Raw genomic sequence first — 12,288 nt, 5'->3', positions numbered from 1 at the left:
CAGGCTTTAGCTAGACATGGGGACATCAGGAATGAAGAAAGAATCCTCATTAGTTTAGGAGAAGCCTAGGAGAATGAGGTTTCACTGGGAGAACTATGGATGAATGATTGGACTCCTTTTTTTTTTTTGAGACGGAGTTTCACTCTTGTTACCCATGCTGGAGTGCAATGGCATGATCTCGGCTCACCGCAACCTCCGCCTTCTGGGTTCAAGCAATTCTCCTGCCTCAGCCTCCCGAGTAGCTGGGACTACAGGCGCGCACCACCATGCCCAGCTAATTTTTGTATTTTTAGTAGAGACGGGGTTTCACCTTGTTGACCAGGATGGTCTGGATCTCTTGACCTCGTGATCCACCTGTCTCGGCCTCCCAAAGTTCTGGGATTATAGGCGTGAGCCACTGCGCCCTGCCGATTGGACTCCTTCTTAAGGGCTGGGAGGGAAAAAAATTATGCTCCCAAGGCATTGTGACGAAGGAAATACACCGCAGGACATTATGGGAAGGATGAATCTAAGTTTTTCTTACTTGCCTCCCCCACACCCCTTTCAGCCAATCACTGTCTTTATCTCTGCTTTTCGTAATTCAGCCCTGGGCTGGTGGTAGAGACAAGGGTTCCTTTGCTGTGATCTTTGCTATAAATTCCATGGGCTTGTTCTTTAATTCAAGGCCTTACCTTGTTATAAAATATGAGATAAGAATGTGCTGTGAAGCACTGGACAGTCTGGAAGCCTGCCCCCATACAGATATCATTAAATCCTTAAAGGACCATGGGCAAAAGATGAGAAACCAAGGGCAAGAAAGCCTGCAGTCGCGAAGGTAACACGGCTCATTTAGTAAGTGACAGAGCCGATCTAGCGTACAGGTCCAGTCATCCCATAATAGGTGCAAGGCAGTCTGCTTTATCCACAGCGCTCCGGGACACCCGACTGCGGGCTAGCGCACCATCCCCGGGGCTCGGCCGGGTAGTGGTGGGGGTAATACGGGTGGCAAGCAAATCAACTAGCAACCGAGAACAGAAGTCGGAGAACCTAGCCAGAGTGCGGGCAATTTTCTTTGCTTTACAATTGTGGGTTCTTTCCAGTCCGCTAGAGACAAAGGCGGGGCAAGGTTGGGACGCGGCCGCTCATTGGACAAAATGAAAGCCTTTAGCCCTATCAAGGAGCAGCACGTGGGCGGGACTTCAGGAGCCAGTTCTGCGCCCAGCTGCAGCTTGCTCTGTCTCCCCGGCAGGCGCTGAGTCGCGACCGCCCGCTAGGGGCGCGGGAGGCTGGGCTCGGTGCGGAGGGATGCAATCGGGACCGCCTCCTGGGCCGGGCCGGGGGCGGGCTCCTGCACCCAGGGCGCTGGGAGCCGGCGAATTACCGCGACTCGAGTTAGCATCGTCCCGGAACCGAAGTGAGAGGACACGGGGAAGGATCAAAGAGGGTGCCGAAGCGCTGGTGAGAGCTTCACGGACGCGAGCTGGGCACCGGCTTGCCTGGGCGGGGTGGGGAACCGGCTTTAATCCGGCTTGCTGTTTCCCGGGCAGGCCCTGCTCGCCATGGGGGAGGTGGAGATCTCGGCCCGGGCCTACGTGAAGATGTGTCTCCACGCTGCCCGGTACCCACACGCAGCAGTCAACGGGCTGTTGCTGGCTCCACCGCCACGGTCCGGAGAATGCCTGTGCCTCACCGATTGTGTGCCCCTCTTTCACAGCCACCTGGCCCTGTCCGTCATGTTGGAGGTCGCACTCAACCAGGTGCCTCAGTTGGATGCCCATCCCCCACCGCGAACCCACCCAGCATCCCAGCCCAAGTTCATCCCCGGTCCCTTGGTGGCAGTGCGCATCCACAAAGCCAGCGGCACGATTTAATTACTGATGGGCCCCTTTCCCACGACAGGTGGATGTGTGGGGCGCACAGGCCGGTCTGGTGGTGGCTGGATACTACCATGCCAATGCAGCTGTGGACGACCAGAGGTGAGTGGCGTAGCCAGAGGCAGAAGGAAAGGGTTATGAGGGGAGGGATGGGGGGGAGTGGCGCGCAAGAGAACCAAGGTCATTCCTTTAATCTTTCCTTTATCAAACGTAGGAGCAGGGGCTTTACATGAGGTACTATGCTAGGTGCTGGAGTGAGGAAATACAGAGATGAATAGGACAGAGGTCTGCCCTGGAGTGGTGGGGCGGTGAGGACAACTGTATATCAACAGACTGATTTTTTTTTTTTTGAGACGGAGTCTCACTCTGTTGCCCAGGCTGGAGTAAAGTGGCACAATCTCGGCTTACTGCAACCTCTGCCTCCTGGGTTCAAGCGATTCTCCAGCCTCAGCCTCCCGAGTAGCTGGGATCACAGACGAGGGCCACCACGCCTGGCAATTTTTTTTTTTTTTTTTTTTGTATTTTTAGTAGAGGCAGGGTTTTGCCATGTTGGCCAGGCTGGTCTAGAACTCTGGACCTCAGGTGATCCACCTGCTTCAGTCTCCCAAAGTGCTGGGATTACAGGCATGAGCCACCGCGCCAGGCCAACAGACTGATCTTGTTTTAACTGAGGTGTCCCCCAGCTGCTGAAAGAATAGAGAAAGTCCAATCAGCAACTTCCAAAATAGGGAAGTTTCCTTATATATATAGGAAGAGACAATTATATACATAATATATGTAAAATATATATGTAATATATATATATAAATCATATACATGAAGCAAGTTAGATACTGTTTTGTAAATTTGTGTTTCTTCCTCACTTAATAAATATTTGACATAATTCCATTTCCACACCAAGATCTACCTTTCCCTAACAGCTGTATAGTCTGAATATGGATATACCATAATTTATGTCATGCTTTACATTAAATATTGAAGTTTCCAATGTTTTATTACAGTCACTGTCCTATTATTACTGTAACTTCTTTATAAGTAGAATTTCTGGGTCAGCATATGTATAGTATGTATATAGTTTCAATTTGGATGGTTTTGCCGTTACCTTTCAAAAAGACCACCTTTGGAGGTCGGGCACAGTGGCTCAAGCCTGTAATCCCAGCACTTTGGGAGGCCAAGGCGGGTGGATCACGAGGTTGAGATCAAGACAATCCTGGTCAACATGGTGAAACCCCGTCTCTACTAAAAATACAAAAAATTAGCTGGGCATGGCGGCGTGTGCCTGTAATCCCAGCTACTCAGGAGGCTGAGGCAGGAGAATTGCCTGAACCCAGGAGGCGGAGGTTGCAGTGAGCCAAGATCACGCCATTGCACTCCAGCCTGGGTAACAAGAGCGAAACTCCATCTCAAAAAATAAATAAAATAAAGACCACCTTTGGTTTCCACTCTCACCAGCAATATCTGAGCACTTGTTTCCCACAGCACTCAAGCATCAAGCAGTCGTGCATCAAGCATCCAGCAGGCCCGATCCCCGCAGGCCAGCTACAGGGAAAGGCCACAGCTGCGCTCACATCTATGAGACCTGGGAGGCCCAGCTCAAATGGATGGGTTTTTCCCACAGTTGGCTCCTCACTCTGATCTTCCCTCTACACAGCCCTGGGCCCCTGGCCTTGAAAATTGCTGGGCGAATTGCAGAATTCTTCCCTGATGCAGTACTTATTATGGTGAGGCTTGGGTTACCAGATAGGGAGGTAAAGATAAAAGTGGGGCGGGGGACCCTTGAAACTCTAACTTGCCCTTCTTTCTCCATTCAGTTGGATAATCAGAAACTAGTGCCTCAGCCTCGTGTCCCCCCAGTCATCGTCCTGGAGAACCAAGGTCTCCACTGGGTCCCTAAGGACAAGAACTTGTGAGTACCTCACTTCCTCTACCTCTTCTCAGAAGCTCAAGGCTCCTGGGTCTCTCCTGTCCTTGGCCCTGCCCCAAAGATCTTTCTCTAGACTCAATCTGTGTTAAGTCTGTGTCTGGCCCCACTACTTGCTGTTTGACCTCCATGGGGGTTACTATTACAGAGTGATGTGGAGGGACTGGGAAGAGTCAAGGCAGATGGTGGGAGCTCTACTGGAGGATCGGGCCCACCGGCACCTTGTAGACTTCGACTGCCACCTTGAGGACATCCGGCAGGACTGGACCAACCAGCAAGTCAACACTCAAATCATCCAGTGGGTTGATCCCACGAATGGAAATGGAAATGCCTGAGCCAGGGTGGTCCAGATCCAATAAAGAGACTTGGGCTGATGGGCAATGGTATAACTGTATTTATTGTGCCTGGGAGGCAAGGTGAAGGAAAAATCTCAACAGGAGCAAGTTTGGGGAAAGTGTGGAGTCCCTAGTATAAAACAGGAAGGTCTCTGCTGTACCCCTCACAGAATGGGAGAGATCTCAATAGATCATTCCCTTTGTTTCTCCCCTGGGCTTCTTGAGCTTCTCGAAGTTCTTCAGGATGATGTCATATAACACAGCCTACAGGGCCAGGGAGGAGTGGAGGTCAGTCAGAGGCCTCCAGTGGCTCTGTGCCCCATTTCTAGCCTTGTAGAGACACTGAGCTTTGTCACCCTTAACCCCCAGCCTGCAGGGTCAGGGAGTGGGTGGCCTGGGAAAGCTGCCTCTGCCCACCCCTGCCCTGCCCTCGCCTCCTCACATAAGCATTACGGATCTCCATGACCATCAGCCGGATGTCGCGGTACTCTGCCTCATCCAGCTCGTGCACCAGCTGCCGATAATCACCCTGTGGGAAGCTCAGGTCAGGCCTGACTTGACGTGTCCTTCCCCGATGCACCCTGACCTGGGCCTCACCTACCACGTGGGGCTGCTTGGCTGCTTTAGTCACTGCATCACCACGCTCAGAGAAATACCTGTGGAAGGAGAAGTGTGTATGGAGTAGGAGATGAAGAAGGTCTCTGTCCAAAACAAAGCTGTATGCATGTGGGTGGTCACTTACTTAGAGATTTGAGTGTGGAAGCCTTCTAGCTTGGTGTGGAGGCTGGTCATCAGCTCAAATACCTTCTCCTAGGGAAAAAAAAAAAGCAAGGGGGAAAGTGGAAGGAAGCATGGCCTAGAAAGAAGAGTGGGGAAGTGGGGCAGCAGCACTCTCACCTGGACAGCCACTCCAAAATTGTTCCCATCCTCAATCCGCGGTATCTGCAGCTGCAACCAGGTGGTGACCTGGGAAGAGGGAATGGCATCATGCCACATCAGCCCTCTACTCAATTCCCAGTTTCATATCCTCCCTTGCTTCCCTCCCCTCACTGGGTAGAGGCATGCCAGGTCTATCCTGAGCCCCAGGGCCTGGACTTCTGGTTTCACTTGCTGTGCCCTCTCTTGCTAAAACCTGTCAAGACCCTAACTAGAAGGGACCAAGAGGACAAGGGTCTGACTTGAAGCTTTAGAGTTGAAACAGGAGGGCTTGCCAGGTTGAGATGCTCAATGACATCCTTGATCTCAGGCTTCAAGCGCTGCAGAAGGACCACAATCTTTTCATTGCAGTTCACTGGGCCACAGGGAGGACCTAGAGAGTGAGCAATGGGTCAGTCACATGATTAAGCCTATGTGAGAGGTGAAGGGGAGAGTGAAAAGAAATCCTTAGGAGGACCTCCTGGGGGTGGGACTCAAGTCTCTTCCCACCGTCATAGTTTTACCTTTGTCTTCATCTTCCCCTTTCTTCTTTTCATCCTTGTCTTCCTTCTGCAGGGAAAGAGGGGCTCATGGGAGTCAGGACTGAGGCTGATTTCCCCCATGGTTGGATCCCTCCTCCCAGGTCTTCCCAGCTTGCCTCCTGCTGTTTCTTCCGCTCCTCTTTTTCTTTCTCCTTGACTGGATCAGGCACTGGAATGTCCAACGGGGCCTTCAGATTGCTCAGGTTGGCTTCATTGAGAGCTGGCTCCTGGTGTAGGGTGGGAGGAAGGATGGAGGTGAGGGTCTTCCTCTCACCTCACTCTCACAACACCCCAGAGTCTTCTCTTGGCCTTTACTCCTTAGCTCCCTGCCCAGCCACGGTACCTTTAAAAATGCATCCAGCTCAGAAATCTTCTTGGGGAAATAGCTCCCGAGCAGGTTCTCTGTCTGTGTGTAAGGTGGGGGTGGAGGAGGATGGGAGTCAGCATCAAATGCCTGTCCTAGGAGGTGAGGCAGGGTTGAGCAGTAGGAGTTGGGTCGGGGTGGGGCTGCTGATGGGACAGGTCTTACCTTGGTACAGAGGTCTTCACGAAACACATCCACCTGTGGGGCACAGACATCCCTTCAGAAACCTGGCTTTAAGGCCAGTTCATTTGAGGACAATTCCCTTAGGGTTATGCAGGGCCTGACCTGGGGAAGGGTGGAGTGGATCCCTCTAAGGCTAGACCTGAAGAAAGCGAGATAGATGCTTGTAGAGGAGGTTGGGGTGGTGGAGAAGTGGATCTCTGCAGACCTGGATCTGGATCTGGGAAGGGTGGAGTGGGCATCCCTGGGACTGGATATGGGGGATGAGAACGTTCCTGGCGGTGAAGGGCCAGTGGTTCATGTGAGAACGGATCCCTGGGGTCGGCTGGTGGTGTAAGGAGGGGTGCTGAAAGGCCTCTGCGAGTGGGACAGGAACAGAGTGGGCCCCGGGATCCTCCCTGACGGAAAGGCCAGGAAGTAGCTGGGGCAGTCCCGCACCAGGTCTGTGGGTGGCCCCGGCCCCAGGCCAGAAGAGTTCCTCTCCATGCCAGCTCTCCGCTTCACCTCACCCCGCCGACCACAACCGCCTCGCCTCCCCCGCAGGTAGCCGTCGCCGCTTTCTCCGGAGCGCAGGTGCTTCGGGCGCCCCGGCTCGGCCGGCTGCCCCCGACCCGCGTGGGAGCTTGGGGGGCGGGTCGGGGATGCCCCTGGCCGTTGAGCCACGCCTCCCCAGTGGGCCCTTCTTAGACCCCGTGGCTCTCACCTTGGCTTGGGCCTCGGGATGGACCCTGAGTGTGGTCATGGCCGGGGTGGGGGTCTTAGCGCCGCACGAGGAACGGAGTGGGTACCGCGAAGGGAAAGCGAAAGCAGCGCCAGCACCCAGCTCGGCCTTCCTGGGTAGGGGGGCGGGGAGGGCTGGAGGAGGCGGGGTCAGCCCTGGGAGAGGGGCGGCACCGCAAAGGAGGGCGGAGGGCGCGGCTCCCCCTACACGCACAGGCGCTCTTCGCCCACCTTCCCCGTGCCGCCTCGAGAGAGGCAGCTTCCAGCCTCCCTACCTCCGCCGGCCGGGTCCCCGCCTCCCGCCGCCAGCCGCCGGAGGACCCTGGTCCTCCCATCGCCCCGCCCAAAGCCGTCTCTCCGCGCCCCGCCCTCCTCCTCCCACCTCCCCTCCCCCTCCCACCTCCCCTCTCCCTTCCCCCCTCCCCCTTCCCTTTCCGCTCCCATACCCTTCCCGCCTCCCCACTGACTCCCCACCTGCTGCTCTTCTTCCCTTGTTCGGCCTGGGACAGATAAGCCCTATTTAGGGCTCTTCCGTCTTTCCCAGAAATGGAACAAGATCTGGCCTCTCTTTTCCTGACCTTGCCAGAGTGGGCCTCTGGCTCTGCCGACATCCTCCGCACCTGCAGCAACACCCGCACCAGAGCAGGCACCATCCCGGACCAGCTCTCTCCTGGACCAGGGCTGCAGATGTCATTCTTCTATAACCCATCTCACGGAGCAGGGGGTTCATGCCTCTCTGGCTTAAAACCCTTTCTCTGCTGCCTGTTGACCTTAGAATGAAATCCAAAAGGCTATCCTTCGTGGCCTGCCTGGCACCTGTCTCCCCTTAAAGTTCACTTTCTACTGCTTGCCCCCTCATTCATTACGCTTGCAAATACTTGGGCTATTTCTCAAATGTGTCATATTCATTCCTGCCTCAGAGCCTTTGCCCTTGTTAATAATCCCTTTGCCCTAAAACACCCTTGCCCTGGGTGTTGTGATTCGGTTCTCAATTTAGATGTCATCTCTTCAGAGAGAACTATTTTCATCATCCTCTATAAAGAACCTCCCTCCAAATCCGTTACAAATCAGCCTGTTTTAGTAGATTCATAGCATTTATTTCTGATATTAGCCAGTTTTTGTTTTTTTACAGGATAGTGATTTAAACCAGGTTTTGGGCAAACTTTATTTTTGAGACGGAGTTTCGCTGTTGTTACCCATACTGGAGTGCAATGGCGCAATCTCGGCTCACTGCAACCTCCGCCTCCTGGGTTCAAGCAATTCTCCTGCCTCAGCCTCCCGAGTAGCTGGGACTGCAGGTGCGCACCACCATGCCCAGCTAATTTTTGTACTTTTAGTAGAGACGGGGTTTCACCTTGTTGACCAGGATGGTCTTGATCTCTTGACCTCGTCTCCACCCGCCTCGTGATCCACCCGCCTCAGCCTCCCAAAGTGCTGGGATTATAGGCATGAGCCACCACGCCCGGCTACTTTCTTTTTTAAAAATTTTTTTAAGATGGGGTTTCACCATATGGGTCAGGCTGGTCTTGAACTCCTGACCTCAGGTGATCCGCCCACTTCAGCCTCCCAAAGTGCTGGGATTACAGGTGTGAGCCACTGCACCTGGCTGCAAACTTTATTTCTATAAAGGGCCAGAGAGTAAATATTTTAGGCTTTATGGGCCTTACACTGTCTTATCTACTCAACTCTGCCATTGTAGCAGGAAAGCTGCCATATGTAAATGAATTAGTGTGGTGAAATGCAATAAAACTTTACAGACACTGGAATTTGAATTTCATGTAATTTTCTCCTGTAATAAAATTTTCGTCTTCTTTTGCCTTTTCAACCATTAAAAAATGTAAAAATGGCTGGGCACAGTGGCTCACGCCTGTAATCCCAGCACTTAGGGAGGCCAAGGCAGGTTGATCACTTGAGGTTAGGAGTTTGAGACCAGCCTGGCCAACATGGTGAAACTTGTCCCTACTAAAAATACAAAAATTAGACTGGTGAGTGGTGGGGGCCTGAAATACCAGCTGCTTGGGAAGCTGAGATGGGAGAACTGCTTGACCCTGGGAGGCAGAGGTTACAGTGAGTCAAAACTGCACCACTGCACTGCAGCCTGGGCAACAGAGTGAGACTCTATCTCAAAAAATAATAAAAAAATAAAAAATAAAAATGTAGGCCGGGTATAGTGGCTCACACCTGTAATCCCAGCACTTTGGGAGGCCGAGGTGGGCAGATCACCTGAGGTCGGGAATTCAAGACCAGCCTGACCAACATGGAGAAACCCTGTCTCTACTAAAAATAGAAAAATTAGCCAGATGTGGTGGCACATGCCTATAATCCCAGCCACTCAGAAGGCTGAGACAGGAGAATCACTTGAACCTGGGAAGAAGAGGTTGCAGTGAGCCGAGAATGCGCCATTGTACTCGAGCCTGGGCAACAAGAATGAGACTCCATCTCAAATAATAATAAAATGTAAAAAACGTTCTACCTTTTTCTTTTTAAAATTTTTTTTGTAGAGACAGGGTCTCACCATCTTGTCCAGGCTAGTCTCAAACTCCTGGGCTCAAGTGATCCTCTTGCCTAAGCCTCCCAAAGTGCTGGGATTACAGGTATGAACCATCACTGCCAGGACTGTGCCTAAAAAAAAAAATTATAAAAACTATTCTTAGCTTGCAGGTCATACAAAAACTGGCCGCAGGAGGGCCAAAGTTTGCTAATTCCTGGTTTAGAGATAGAAGATACACCATATTGCCTAGCTTTGTAATCATGGCTCCTCTGTTTATTAGTTGTGAACAAGTTACTTAACCTCTGTCTCAGTTTTTTCAACTGTACAATGGGAACACTACTACCTCAATTTTTTTTTTTTTTTTGCCAATCAAGATCAGTACAACCTACCTCATACTTTTACCAAATGTATTAACTTTTGTAAAGAACTTATAGACACTTAGAACAGTACCTGGTACACAATAAACAGAGTGCAAGTGTCTGCTACTATTTGTGTGTCTATTATCTGCATTCCCCATTAGTTCATAAGCCTCCAAACAGCAGAAATCTTGTCTTATTTACCTGGCATAGAATTCTGCTCAGCTCAATAAACATTTGTTAAATAGATGAGCACATACACACTCCTATGGGGAAGACAGGGTAGGAAGGGTAGAGTGGAGTACCCAGATATGTAGGCCCCTGAAGAGAGCAGAGTGGAGATTCAGTGGAGAAGGCAGGAAAAACCACCAACCTGGCTCCTGGAGATGGAGCAACTGCTCAGCAAGAATGATGCCCACATCTAAGGGCACCACTACCTGGCTTAGAAGCACCATTCCTGGATGTCTCAGTCCCCAGATAGCTTGAAGTCTGCAAAAACTAGGAGGCTGAAAGGACAGTTGGAGGGATGGAGATCAAGCATAAGGAAGGACATTTAAGGTTGATGAGGGTAAGGAATGGCTGAGGAACTCTAGTGACTACCAAACCTCTTCCCACCTTTTCAAGTACCCAACCAAATGATGAGAGGAGGCAGAGCCAGGCCCAATGGCTTTTATTCCTTTCAGTTATGTTTGCGGCTGGAGTGGGAATGGGGGAAGAGCCCATGGCCTGGGCTCCCTGGAGACCAGGGCTGATGATACCAGCTGCCATAGGTGAGGTACCAGGCGAAGGTGCCCACTGCGGCGCCCACCACCTTGTGAGTATACTGGTGGAAATAGATGACGGTACAGATCAGCAAGAAGTTCCAGAGGCCCAGCAGCAGCACGTTGAGCAGGAAGACAAGGCGCAGGGGGGCGCCTGCAGGCAGCCCGTGGGCCAGGTACTTGGCAAACACGGCCGCTTCCTCTGCCATAAGCAGGCAGCAGAAGGTGAGCAGGAAGGTGTGTGAGGAGACCGTGTAGCCTCGCCACTGGTGGCCAGCTGCCAGGCAGCTGCGGCGGTCAGGAAGCTCGTGGAGCAGCAGACCCTGGGGCAGCGGCTCAAAGCAGGAGCCAGTCAGGTCCTCGATGAGCAGGAAGGCCCGGCCGGCTCCCCGCCACACAGCTGCCCCCACCACCAGTCGGCTCAGGTGTCTGGCAGTTACTGCCACACGCCGTGTAGCCAGGAACACCACCAGCAACACAAAGCCCCCCAGGAAGGTGCATGTCCAGCCCCAGGCTGAATTCACAAATTTTCTGTGGGTAGAAAAGAGGGGAGACTACTGAGACCCCAAGCTCCATCTCCCACCTTGATCTGTGTTCCCATTACTACCCTCTCCCCAATGCTACACATCATCATCCGTTCTCTCCTTGCCGTACCCTTTATAGCCCTTAGTCATTTAAACTTTGCCATTTCCTTGGAGGACCATTCGGCATGCCAGGATCCACATTTCCTCTTCAGTCCTGTTCCTGACTTCCCCTGTACCCCACAGCTCTGTTCCCTTCCCCTTCACCCGACCTTCTCCTCAACCTCCTGGCCTATTTTTAGTGTTCAGACTGGCAGGAGGACAGAAGCCTAGAGAAGGGAGCTAGGATCCCAGAATGCAGGGACCCGACTCCCACAGCCTTGAGTGGACTCACATGTTGAAGAAGTTGCCGTGGCTGGCGAAGATAGTCCGAGGGTTGACATGGAACTGCAGAAGGGGCCCAAAGATGACCACTGCTGCTAGCCAGGCATGGTAGAGGCGCCGTAAGCAGGGGCTGCCCAGAAGGCGGGCGGCCTGTTCGCTTCCAAAGTACAGCAAGACAGAGGCCACCCAGAGCAGCACCTTGACCAGGCAGCCCAGGAGTGCCCGGATTCGGGCCCCAGCCCCCAGCCCTGCCCCCACCACCGCCCCCCGCTCCATGTTCCCTCCCCTCCCCAGTAACTGCTTGCTCTGCTGGGCAGCTGAGGAGGGGCTGATGGGCCCCCCCGGACAAGGACAGGCAGTGACAGGTGTGGCAGACACAAGGCAGAGCCTTGTTGGCAGCTGGCAGGCGGGGGAGAGGGGCCGGGGGCAGTAAGGGGCCAGGGTGGAGGTCTGCCACGTCAGCAGGGTCCTGGCCTTGGGTGTGTGATAGAATGTGTCCTGACAGCAGTCTGTGTCCTCTCCTGTTAGTCCTGTGTTCCAGGCTCCAACCATGTTCCAGTTCATGTCTCAGGGCCAGCTATTCAGGGCTGTCCTTGTCCACAGGCTGCTGGGGTCTGTCCCTCTCTGCCTACCCCTACTTTACCATTTGCTCCACAGGGAAATCAGAGGTCATGAAGACAAAATTAACCAAACCTTGAAAGTTATTTTAAAAAAAAGCTGTCAGTCTTCTCATCAGTGTGATCTAGCACTTTTCCTAGGGTCTAAGTACAAGAGCTTACCACTGCAGTATGCAGCAAGGTGGCTGTGCAGAGCTCTGTGACCATCTTAGGTCTTCAGAGGCAGATCAGCAGGGTTCTCCACTTCAGTGATCTGTGACCTCAGCAGCTTGGCTCTGCCCTAGTTCCTATCTGGATTGAGGTGCTCTAAGGGGCTAGTTTGGCCCAG

The 12,288-nt window shown here is 52.9% G+C and overlaps 3 protein-coding genes across 7 annotated transcripts; 1 reads left to right on the top strand and 2 right to left on the bottom strand.

Moving 5' to 3' along the window:
• Nucleotides 1–1,321: 1,321 nt before the first annotated feature.
• On the top strand, nucleotides 1,322–4,148 carry EMC9 (ER membrane protein complex subunit 9). Of its 4 annotated transcripts, none has more exons than XM_078334624.1 (6): nucleotides 1,322–1,437; nucleotides 1,694–1,736; nucleotides 1,879–1,955; nucleotides 3,333–3,574; nucleotides 3,665–3,759; nucleotides 3,923–4,148. In XM_078334624.1, exons 3-6 carry the CDS (start codon nucleotides 1,883–1,885, stop codon nucleotides 4,107–4,109), a joined length of 597 nt encoding a protein of 198 aa, XP_078190750.1. In that variant the 5' UTR covers nucleotides 1,322–1,437; nucleotides 1,694–1,736; nucleotides 1,879–1,882; the 3' UTR covers nucleotides 4,110–4,148. The 4 variants fall into 4 exon arrangements, with proteins under 4 accessions (XP_078190750.1, XP_002753705.3, XP_054095791.2 ...); XM_002753659.7 differs by having other exon boundaries at nucleotides 1,527–1,736; nucleotides 3,505–3,574; XM_054239816.2 differs by having other exon boundaries at nucleotides 1,527–1,736; nucleotides 3,472–3,574.
• A 5-nt stretch (nucleotides 4,149–4,153) lies between these two features.
• PSME1 (proteasome activator subunit 1) lies at nucleotides 4,154–7,154 on the bottom strand. Of its 2 annotated transcripts, XM_035260192.3 has the most exons (11): nucleotides 6,814–7,154; nucleotides 6,096–6,128; nucleotides 5,910–5,972; nucleotides 5,683–5,793; nucleotides 5,549–5,594; nucleotides 5,321–5,418; nucleotides 5,007–5,075; nucleotides 4,852–4,919; nucleotides 4,711–4,765; nucleotides 4,552–4,638; nucleotides 4,154–4,373 (listed from the first exon to the last, which is right to left on the bottom strand). In XM_035260192.3, exons 1-11 carry the CDS (start codon nucleotides 6,850–6,852, stop codon nucleotides 4,293–4,295), a joined length of 750 nt encoding a protein of 249 aa, XP_035116083.1. In that variant the 5' UTR covers nucleotides 6,853–7,154; the 3' UTR covers nucleotides 4,154–4,292. The 2 variants fall into 2 exon arrangements, with proteins under 2 accessions (XP_035116083.1, XP_035116081.1); XM_035260190.3 differs by lacking the exon at nucleotides 4,154–4,373 and having other exon boundaries at nucleotides 4,396–4,638.
• Nucleotides 7,155–10,332: 3,178 nt separating this feature from the next.
• FITM1 (fat storage inducing transmembrane protein 1) lies at nucleotides 10,333–11,651 on the bottom strand. Its single transcript, XM_003733969.6, has 2 exons — nucleotides 11,354–11,651; nucleotides 10,333–10,969 (listed from the first exon to the last, which is right to left on the bottom strand). Exons 1-2 carry the CDS (start codon nucleotides 11,617–11,619, stop codon nucleotides 10,357–10,359), a joined length of 879 nt encoding a protein of 292 aa, XP_003734017.4. The 5' UTR covers nucleotides 11,620–11,651; the 3' UTR covers nucleotides 10,333–10,356.
• Nucleotides 11,652–12,288: the final 637 nt, after the last annotated feature.

This window comes from Callithrix jacchus, chromosome 8 (assembly GCF_049354715.1).
Source record: "Callithrix jacchus isolate 240 chromosome 8, calJac240_pri, whole genome shotgun sequence".
NCBI lineage: Eukaryota > Metazoa > Chordata > Mammalia > Primates > Cebidae > Callithrix > Callithrix jacchus.
This window is presented reverse-complemented; position numbering and strand designations above follow the sequence as displayed.

Coding starts and splice junctions, on each gene's coding strand:
- EMC9 (XM_054239816.2), top strand. CDS start 1,539: ATGGGGGAGGTGGAGATCTCGGCCCGGGCCTACGTGAAGATGTGTCTC. Junction 1,956..3,471: donor GCAGCTGTGGACGACCAGAG/GTGAGTGGCGTA, acceptor TTTTTCCCACAG/TTGGCTCCTCACTCTGATCT. Junction 3,575..3,664: donor CTGATGCAGTACTTATTATG/GTGAGGCTTGGG, acceptor TTCTCCATTCAG/TTGGATAATCAGAAACTAGT.
- PSME1 (XM_035260190.3), bottom strand. CDS start 6,852: ATGACCACACTCAGGGTCCATCCCGAGGCCCAAGCCAAG. Junction 5,973..6,095: donor GTGAAGACCTCTGTACCAAG/GTAAGACCTGTC, acceptor CCTTACACACAG/ACAGAGAACCTGCTCGGGAG. Junction 5,419..5,548: donor AGGGGAAGATGAAGACAAAG/GTAAAACTATGA, acceptor CTCACTCTCTAG/GTCCTCCCTGTGGCCCAGTG.
- FITM1 (XM_003733969.6), bottom strand. CDS start 11,619: ATGGAGCGGGGGGCGGTGGTGGGGGCAGGGCTGGGGGCTGGGGCCCGA. Junction 10,970..11,353: donor CACGGCAACTTCTTCAACAT/GTGAGTCCACTC, acceptor TTCTACCCACAG/AAAATTTGTGAATTCAGCCT.